Source organism: Phalangium opilio, unplaced genomic scaffold, assembly GCF_054372755.1.
Source record: "Phalangium opilio isolate 3A_F unplaced genomic scaffold, DU_Popi_V2 ptg000082l_1, whole genome shotgun sequence".
Taxonomy (NCBI): domain Eukaryota; kingdom Metazoa; phylum Arthropoda; class Arachnida; order Opiliones; family Phalangiidae; genus Phalangium; species Phalangium opilio.
The window spans coordinates 6,497,671-6,507,035 of NW_028324189.1; the positions used below are offsets into that span (position 1 = coordinate 6,497,671).

At 38.9% G+C, this 9,365-nt stretch overlaps 3 protein-coding genes across 5 annotated transcripts in view; 2 read left to right on the forward strand and 1 right to left on the reverse strand.

The window, feature by feature from the left end:
• Positions 1–7,348, reverse strand: part of LOC149651225 (tubulin alpha-1C chain-like) — a 34,579-nt gene extending 27,231 nt beyond the window's left edge. Inside the window, exons 1-3 of one of the 3 annotated variants that reach the window (XM_089848033.1) lie at positions 7,072–7,348; positions 6,761–6,992; positions 3,738–6,017 (exon numbers count right to left, since the gene is read on the reverse strand). In XM_089848033.1, coding sequence (XP_089704159.1) covers positions 3,762–5,987 — 2,226 coding nt within the window. In that variant the 5' untranslated portion in view covers positions 5,988–6,017; positions 6,761–6,992; positions 7,072–7,348 and the 3' untranslated portion in view covers positions 3,738–3,761. Of the gene's footprint in view, positions 1–3,737; positions 6,018–6,760; positions 6,993–7,071 lie in introns of those variants that run through there. The other 2 variants (XM_089848034.1, XM_089848035.1) reach the window with 2 other exon arrangements.
• On the forward strand, positions 1,061–3,737 carry LOC149651230 (glycine receptor subunit alpha-3-like). Its single transcript, XM_089848038.1, has 9 exons — positions 1,061–1,461; positions 1,759–1,889; positions 1,949–2,013; positions 2,074–2,333; positions 2,398–2,480; positions 2,536–2,670; positions 2,743–3,003; positions 3,083–3,255; positions 3,381–3,737. The coding sequence occupies exons 1-9, from the start codon at positions 1,268–1,270 to the stop codon at positions 3,735–3,737; spliced, it is 1,659 nt and encodes a 552-aa protein (XP_089704164.1). The 5' UTR covers positions 1,061–1,267.
• Positions 7,145–8,615, forward strand: Yeti (yeti). Its single transcript, XM_089848045.1, has 6 exons — positions 7,145–7,192; positions 7,284–7,353; positions 7,509–7,653; positions 7,716–8,018; positions 8,089–8,260; positions 8,340–8,615. The coding sequence occupies exons 2-6, from the start codon at positions 7,284–7,286 to the stop codon at positions 8,520–8,522; spliced, it is 873 nt and encodes a 290-aa protein (XP_089704171.1). The 5' UTR covers positions 7,145–7,192; the 3' UTR covers positions 8,523–8,615.
• Positions 8,616–9,365: the final 750 nt, after the last annotated feature.

A 9,365-nucleotide genomic window follows, 5' to 3' on the forward strand; every position in this document is an offset into this window, starting at 1 on the left:
AGGCGAAATGGCCCGCCCTCCTTTTACGTCCCCCCTTGTATTCTGAAAGGGGGACTGGGACTATGGCGCGCGAATACTTAGGCATCTTATACCTTCTCCCTAGTAAACTAGATATCGCTTCTTGGTGCTATCAAACAATATTGTAACACGTAACGCAGCTAGAACACTACTACTTCAACCCAATCCATGCACGATATTTTTCAAAATTAAAAATCCCTGACCTTCTTATCCCATTTTCCTGACTTTTCAAAGTTACCCTTACCATACGGGAACCCCGCCGCTTCAATTACTTCCATATCCTTTGACCGATTATTCGTCGAGTAAGTACACAAATTAATAAAAAAAGAAGAAGGAATTCATATTGGCAAACATCCGAGCTTTTAGACCAATAAATTTCGAAACATTAAAGAGGCGCTGTTAATCCCAAAAAGTGTTAAATAATAAAGACTGTCGCCGCTATTTTTATTTTATTTTTTGATATATTTACTGTCTTAGGGTAGTTGTAAAAGGATTACGGTTCAAGTACACAATTTCAAGTACTTAGAATGATAGATAAGAAAGATGAAACAGAACCTTCGGTAATATCAGGAATACATACAACTAATAGGAACTATTGTGACCCCATGTTAATTTCTATGCTGGTTTTGTGGGCCGGCCTTGAGAACTTACTCTCCATCACGCTCCTCGTAATTCTGATGGCGTCTTTCTAACTTCGATTTCATTGGTTGTTAGCAACGCGAGTTCCTAGGCGCAACACGCGGCGAGATAGATTATTTGCAAAGTAAAATTCGTCATACACAATTATTAGTGTAGCCAAGGATAGATTTAATTTTAGAAGCAGGAATGGAGAACGGTTCGTATTTACTTCAGTCCGACTCATAGCCCAGTATAGAGCCCCTCCCTCCAACCCGTAACGAAAAGTTTAAATTATCCTATTGGCTCACTTAAACTACGTTTTGATGACATTGCTGACGGGTACGGCGAGAAATACGTAATTCCTTTTTACCTATGTCGCTATGACCCGCTTCTTTTTTCATACCGCTCCCTCCCGGGGAAGGGGGCCGGGACTTTGACGCTCGCCCAGATTACTCTGTTCTCCATTCCTACTTATAAAATTAAATCTATCCCTGGCCTAGCAGATCTTTCCCCACAAAACCCGTTACCACAAGATACGTTGAAGAGGGAATATGGTTACACCATAGTTACACCATGATTCCAATTAGCCACACGTATTCCTGGTAATATATACGACTCCCCGAACCCTCTGATGATTGTTTGCACACGCGTTTATTGTCTGTCATATCGTAATTACCTTTTTTTAAAAAACCCCCTACCTATTAAGAGATATCTGGCAGAAGAGATATCTATACAAAATCTTTTCTTTCGAGTCAGTCATACCGAAGTTTGCTCGACGCTTTTAGGAATGACTAAGATACTGGCATGTATTATTGCCTGCGTATGGTAAGTATGATAGTCCTGATTGGTACGGCACGTGTTACGGAAGGATTAGGGCTACGATTTAAGACCGGTTAGGTCAAAATCGGACCAAAAATAAGGGAGTTATTGGGCGTTTTTTCACATTTAAACAGTTTGTTATTAATATTTGGCCGATTTCGACCTAATTCTTTGCATTATAAAGGGCATGACCGGGGTCTATTAAATGTAGAGTAGGATTGAGGCTACAATAGAAGACCATTTAGGTCAAAATTGGACCAAAAATAAGGATATTAACCAGTTTAATATTTGAATCCGTAACAGTATTGGCTGGATTTCGGTGGAATGTCGATACGGTCAATTGCGAGACAATCAAGAAGAAATATTCCTTAAACTGACCAATACTTCAATTTACAATCAACGTATAAGACCGTTCAACGAAAATGCGACTGACAGTAAAAGGCAAAGTTAATTATAATCGTAATTAAATTTAAGCGAAATCAACCCGTTTCAGGTACGCTTAAAATTGAGGTTAGTCTACGTTTGTTCGGCCTGGCTTCGATGGATGACCTGAGATCAGTACGTTAGAAATAATCCGTATTAATTAACATATTTTTGTAAATGAGATAAAAACACTAGGAATATCAAGTATCGACGTTGATGCGGTTAAGTTGGCAAGATGACCGTCTGAGGTTCAACGGGGACGACCTAAATTACGCCAGAACAATATCTTCCCAAAATGAGTCGCTTATAGTGGGTGACATTTGGCACGCTGAGCGCGTATGGATTCCCTCAATAAACGTTGTCAATGAAAAAGGGTCCGGGTCCTTGAATAGTTTCATCAAAGGATCTGTACTGATACAGATCTCCGCGAGTGGCAATGTCTTACTTAGTAGCAGGTGAGATATTCGCGTGATGGATTGCGTGTAATGGTCAAGTAAATTTGAATTTATCTCATAATAGGGCAGTGCTAAGATTGGGCTGCAATATGAAGTTCCATTACTATCCACTGGACATACAAACATGCGTCATTGAACTTGAAAGCAGTAAGTAATTGACTCGTTTGACCATGAATCTTGACTATACACTTTACCCGCGCAGGTGTTCTTTCCGAGGACAACTTGAAACTGATTTGGTCACCTCTTGACCCTATTAAACTGGACGAATTTCAAATGCCCGGATTCCGGATGACCAATAACACCCTTCACCATGAAACTAAGAGCTACGTTAAGACAGGTATGGTAAGGAACCATAGGTTATCCCGTCCCATTTGACCCGAAATACACTCAATTTGACCGCGTTCTTCAGGCAACTTTAGTCATTTGGCGGTAACCTTTCACCTGTCCCGAGAATTTCAACATTTCTTATTGGAAGCCTATATGCCAAGTGCTCTGTTTGTCTTTACATCGTGGACTTCATTTTTCGTTGACATACAAGCGGCCCCGGCTAGAGTGACCATAGGTATAACCTCAATGTTGACCCTGGTGACTAGTTTCAAGTCAATAAGAGAGAAACTACCTCGGTATTCTTATATTAGCGCCCTTGATGTCTGGAATTTCGCTTGCACTGGTAAATAGTATAAAAAATACTTTGATATTCTTATTCCCCTTCCCTCGGCTCATTTCACCCATGAATATTAAACTTTCAGCCTTTGTTTTTGCTTCCCTGATTGAATATGCCGTGGTCAACTTCATTTATAACAAAGAAAAACGGAAAAAGGGATGTGGTTTAGGGCTGAGGAACAATTCAATGGCCGATCTATATTCGTTGGCATCTAACAGAAATTCTTTAGCCAGTATTTTTAATATATCGCAACAAATGGTAAGAATAAGACAATGAGCCTGACAAAGGTCATCAAGGCCAGTTTCCCTTCAGTGCCATCATGACCTTGTAGTAGTAGTTCAAGGTCAATCCATCAAAAACCTTATGTCTCGCGTTTTTTAAAGGGAAATAACAACAATAACATCAACGAGAATCGACAGAGTAAAGAAACCAATAGCAAATTCACAGTTGGTGATGAAAACCTGTACCAAACGGGTAAAGGTTTCAAATTGTATGTCCCGGGAGCGGAAGCCAAGAATGGCAACGCCCATTTTAACCCTTCTAGAAAAGTTTCGGTGGTATCAATGAGCAACTCAGAAAACGTTGAAAACTGCGGTTTGGTCAGCTGGTTATTGCCCAAAAGTCCCCAAGACATCGCGAATGGCATCGATAAAAAATGCAGATTCGTATTTCCCGTCTTATTTCTCATATTTAATGTTATTTACTGGGCCGTAGTCATAACTAAAAGTACAATATTGTAAATAAATAAACAACCAAACACATTTTTAATCAACGTCAGAGTCGCTTTCTCCTAAGACATCTTCGTTACAAGTAGTTCTGCCCTTAAGTCCAAACATTCGCGATTTCAAGGCGACTTGCGCGGCAATTGAGGTCATAAATGGCGTATTTTGCGAGGACATGGCTTTTAATTTGAGTGTCTCAAGAGTCTCATTCGATGGGAGGTTATTTTCAACTGCAGTAAGGGATTCCCGAGATTCGTTTGAAGCGGGGTGGTCAGAGGTCATTAGGGGTGAAGGCGTATCAGGGATGTCCGAAGGGTCAATACCCAAGTCTTTGGCTTCCCTGAACTTACGTTCCTCCACCTTAAGGGATTCCCTAGACTGGTTTGAAGCGGGGTGGTCAGAGGTCATTAGGGGTGAAGGCGTATCAGGGATGCCAGAAGGGTCAATACCCAAATCTTTGGCTTCCCTGAACTTACGTTCCTCCGACTTAAGGGATTCCCTAGACTGGTTTGAAGCGGGGTCAGAGCTCATTAGGGGTGAATTCGTATCAGGGATGTCCGAAGGATCAATACCCAAGGCTTTGGCTTCCCTGACCTTACGTTCCTCCGCCTTAACGGCTAACACTGTTTTAAGTTCATTAAGTAAGATTACGGGACCTTTTTGGGACCTTATTATCGGAAAATCATCCTCATCAAATTGGTTTTTTTCTAAATTAAATTCGGCCAAACCTTCAAAAACCTCATCCTCAATTACCGGATCTCCCATTTGAATTAAATCTAACGGGGGAGAGCCAATTTTATTTAAATTACTTTCGGCATTTATCTTTGGTGTCTCAATATTTAGCGAGTTTACGTTTTGGGTGCCACCCTCGTTGTTAATATTTAAAGACCGACTCAGACAATCATCGTAACAAACGCGGGCCGCGTCTAACTCGGACTTAACCTCGTTAAGACACTTTGACCCTAAATCCTTGACGATTCCTTTGGAAATATCGTCACTATCATTATCATCAGATATTTCCAGATTATTCTCCAAATCTTGAAGTCGAACTAAAGCGACTTGTAAATGTAAACACAAACTACGTACAGAAATTCGAAATGATTTGATGGGATGGTTTAAATTGGCCGCTGGAAGCTTCTTACGATTGTCATTTCGACCAATCAGAGTGTAATAGAGCAACATTTTATCCAAACCATTTTTAAATTTCGATAAATTTTCACTTATTTCCGATAACGATTCGGAAATATCTTTGTAAATATTAAAAACATTTTTTCCCGATAAAAAACAAAAGGCGATCCTTCGTAAAAGCTCCGATTCTTGGGCGTCAGTTAACTGTATTATAGTTTTTAAAGCCGGTGTCGAGAAATCATCGGTAACACTCAAAATGTTCTCTGTATCGTCGACGTTTACGCAAATTAGGGGTCCTAATTCATCCAATTCCACGTTGGACAGATAATGAGACGCCATATCGAGTCCATCAATTAACGGGTATTTGATTAACAATTTCCTAGTGGCGTTTCGGCAAGACATGAAATGTTTCTGGCAATATTTAAAGACGGAACAACGCAATTCGGGACACTGTTTCTCGCGATAACGCGTCGGTAAAATGACCGTACTCTCTATCGTTGTACTTTTAACGGAAGCGAATGTTAAACCGCGCGCGATTACTTCCGCTTCTTGAATTACGCGCAAACTTTTCCGACAAACTTTCCAAAATTGTTTCAAATTCAGCACGAATTCGTTCAATTCGCGTTGGAATTTTGCGTGACATCGCGATTGACGTTTTCTAAGGCAATAAATCGCCAGAATGGTGGTAAATAAGGCGCAAAAGGGGTATATTAAGGCGTTGCACAATGGGACACAAGCGGCGATAAACGCGCAAAGAACTACCAATAAGACATTGAAATGTTTGGGTTCCGAGCGGCATGGTTTTTCCAAATTATATTCATCCAAAAAACCTTTAAGTAACGACTGATCGGTCGAATGTAAAAGATTGCTATCAATCATCACGTTCGCGACTGACTCGTAAATCGCATCTGGATTCGAATTTACCATGACGTAAGACAAAGGTATAAGATTGGAAACGCATTTCCAAAAGTCGCTAATAAATGACGAAGAAACGGCAGTTTCTAAAAGAGGTTTAGTGTTCTGGTCAACTTTCTGACTCATTTCAAAATCTCCAAGATCAAAATCATTATTTTTGAAAAGTTCATAGAGAGGTGACCCCTCCAAGAAGACCGTATCGTTATCGATATCTTCGTCCGCCATTATTCTTTCAAGATGTCAATTACTTGACCTCTTTAGAAATATTACAATAGAAAGATGGGAAGAAAACCCAGTTACTTTTACAAGTTGACGATTTCTCTAGTGGGAGTTAAAACTGACAGTGAAAAGCGTTAAGGCAACTTGCCATCTACATAATGCCAAGTGGTGCTCAAAATGGTGCCAAACCAATACACTTTATTCCCGATGCGTGTGCCAAGGCTTAACGCGCGATATTTAACTTTAAAACCTAGGTGAAAATGATGCGTCGTCTGCTTCAGACTCGAAATGTTCAATATTTTCGACAATGGAGCAGACGACACTTCATTTAGACCAAGATTTTTCAGATAAATATCGCGCGTTAAGCCTTGCAACACGCACGGGGAATAAGTGGGATTGGATGTTATGTTAACGAAAAATGGGGTTAGAATAAAAACAACCAATAGTAGATAGCAACAAGTGCAAGCCTGCCAGTAATGGAATGAAACAACAATTGGATACTACTACAAAGGGGAGGGGGGAGAAAAGTGTCAACGTGTGGACTCTGGAGTGGTCTAAACAACAATTAGTGGTGCAATGAAATTCTACCTAGTTTTACTACAATACCGACCTAAATGACCATGTGCAATGCATCTAAAACCGCTGAACGCGTTTAAGAATACATTGAAAAACCAAGCGCGGCTAAGCAATTTGCTTAAGCCTTGCGAACATACACCAACCAAACCAAAAGGCAGTAATTCTAACAATATCGATTCTCAAAAACTCGTTTTAACACTTACGGCTTTCCAGTTCATCAAACAGATCCGTTAATTAGTTGTTAATCCACATTAAATCCAATTAGTCATTAGTACTCGCTTACAATGTATGCCAGTCACGCCGTTAAAAACGTTTCAAACTTCGTGGAATAATTTGGGTTCAATATGACCAAGGCTTAGTAAAAAAAATTCATGAACTGACTTCTTCATCACTTCCAATCGATAATAAAACTTCACTGTCAGCGATTAATTAAGCCTAATTTAAAAATTAGGGATTGAGGTATATTAATTATCATTAATATTTATAGTATTTATTATTTTAAGTTTTAACTTACTCATCGTCGTGATTACGACATAAGAGATGAGGTCATAGGGTCATAAACTCAAAATCATAGCCCACTCGACACGCACTGCAAGCAGTCGATAAAGGCAAGGGTTAGGATTATTTTAGATCATGTTTGTTGATCAAATTATTTAAATATAAACAACCAAGTTTGCGTGACCCAAAATTAAAGTAATTAATTTTAATTAAACTCTTAAAATTAAGATGGCTGATTTAAATAATGAGGAAGATTGGAGTACAGACGAGGATGATGAAGAATATGTTCCACCTGATGGTATGACCAGAAAATAATATTGGCAAAGTATAGAGTAATGGCACCTACTTGCCTTTGACTGCATTAAGCTCTATGGGTAGTTAACATGGAGTGCCACTACTCTATAATATCATGGCTTTTTTAGGCGAAATATCGTAAGTCTGTCGCTTTTTTAGGCGAAATATCGGACGAAGAAATATCAGATCAATCTGACGAAGAACCTGAGGTTGATGAAGATCCATCCTTAGCCAATCCTGGACACAAACGTAAAGCAAAAAGCAAGAAAAAGGGCAAGAGAAGAAGACTACTTACACATCCAAAGTATGCTTCTCACTTAAATATTAATTCTACAATTTAATTTAACTTAATCGCTATTATTTAAGGGACAATTCCGAGGATGAAAAATCCAAAGAAGAACCTAAACTAACCGAGGAAGATGAAAAAAAGAAAATGGATTCTTTATGGGCAGATTTTCTCGGAGATCCTGTAACCAAAACTTTAACTCCTCCGACTAAAAACAACACTTCCAGTAATGTTGAGAAGAAAAACTTAAAGGAATCTTTAAAAGACAAGAATGAAAAAGCTTCCACTGAAAAAAACACCAATTCCGAAGAAAAAGTTGAACTTGAAAAACCCAAGAAAGTTACGGTGACGGAACTTTTTCAGTTTGCGGGAGAAACAGTTGAGTATGTATTAATTCAATTGTGATAAAATCCTTTTCAAATTGAAGCTTAATCAACATTTAAAACGTTTCAGAGTTAAAAAAGAAGTAGACGCTAGTTCTTTACAAGCTAAAAACGGAACAGGAATCTCGGGAATGTCAACAAAATTGTCTTCCGACCTTCAAGTTGGACGGAAACCTACCTCTAGTGGTATTGGTAATTTACTGCAACAAATAGGGAACAAAAAAGGAAAACTAAGTGTTTTGGTAATATTTTTATTGTCCTTAAAATGATTTAAAAATTAAAACCAAATTAATTTGAATTTTTTTTTTTTTTTTTTTTTAGGAGAAAACAAAGCTAGATTGGAACACTTTTAAAAAAGATGAAGGAATCGAAGAAGATTTAAAAATTCATAATAAAGGGAAAGACGGATATTTGGATAAAATGGAATTTTTGGAACGAACTGATCTTAGACAATTTGAAATTGAAAAAAGAATTAGATCAATTAATAGGTCACATAAATCCTGAATCATTTTAAATTGTATTTTCATCTTTTAATTACTCTGTAATAATTACGTAATTATTCCCTGCATTCCTTGAAGTGAAAAAATAAGAAAATAAATTTTCTTTTCAAATAATCTTGAAAAAAAAAAAAAAAAATTCTCGAATTTATTTATTTGATTTGATTATTTATTGTTTACATAATTTTCAGACTAGGACGATTGATACCATTTACTCACACCAGGAGGCCACGGACTTTGTCCGCGATGTAGCCTGGTCTCCTGGTGTAAATATGGTATCAACTCTCCTAGTCTGAAAATAGCCACATGGTAGTATACGATGAGGCTCTTAGTTTGACCCGAGCTGTAGTAGTAGTAGTCGGAGTTTTCGCTTCGCTATCGTTATCAAGGAACTCGATAATACCTCAACCCACCAATAGGGGTACCTGAGCTCAGTTAGAGATTTTATTTTAATTAAAATTTTTTCACGTCGCACCCGAGAATAGAACCCGGGTCGCTGGCGTAGCAGTAAGACACGCTACCACGGAACCATAGAGACGATAGCAGGGATAAGGGAGTCAGATGGATTGGAAATGATGATGGGCGACCTGCGGCACCATATCTCTCCCAGTGTACCTCGCGCACGCCCCTACCTTTCCGTAGGCGATTGCTAAGTGCTGCCGCGTAGCGCCATTTTATTTGAATGAGAACTAGCTTCTATTTTTGAGATAGAGGGAGCGTCCTTTACAATTTCGTCCGGCACGACCCTACCTAACCGCTGGGGATGATGGGAGGACTATGGTGCCGTAGGTGGGGGTACAAAGGCAACGCTTAAGGTATGGGGGTTTCCACTCCATTATTCTCTCCTTCA

Coding starts and splice junctions, on each gene's coding strand:
- LOC149651230 (XM_089848038.1), top strand. CDS start 1,268: ATGATTGTTTGCACACGCGTTTATTGTCTGTCATATCGTAATTACCTT. Junction 2,671..2,742: donor TAAGAGCTACGTTAAGACAG/GTATGGTAAGGA, acceptor CGCGTTCTTCAG/GCAACTTTAGTCATTTGGCG. Junction 3,256..3,380: donor TTAATATATCGCAACAAATG/GTAAGAATAAGA, acceptor CGTTTTTTAAAG/GGAAATAACAACAATAACAT.
- Yeti (XM_089848045.1), top strand. CDS start 7,284: ATGGCTGATTTAAATAATGAGGAAGATTGGAGTACAGACGAGGATGAT. Junction 8,019..8,088: donor TTTGCGGGAGAAACAGTTGA/GTATGTATTAAT, acceptor AAAACGTTTCAG/AGTTAAAAAAGAAGTAGACG. Junction 8,261..8,339: donor AAGGAAAACTAAGTGTTTTG/GTAATATTTTTA, acceptor TTTTTTTTTTAG/GAGAAAACAAAGCTAGATTG.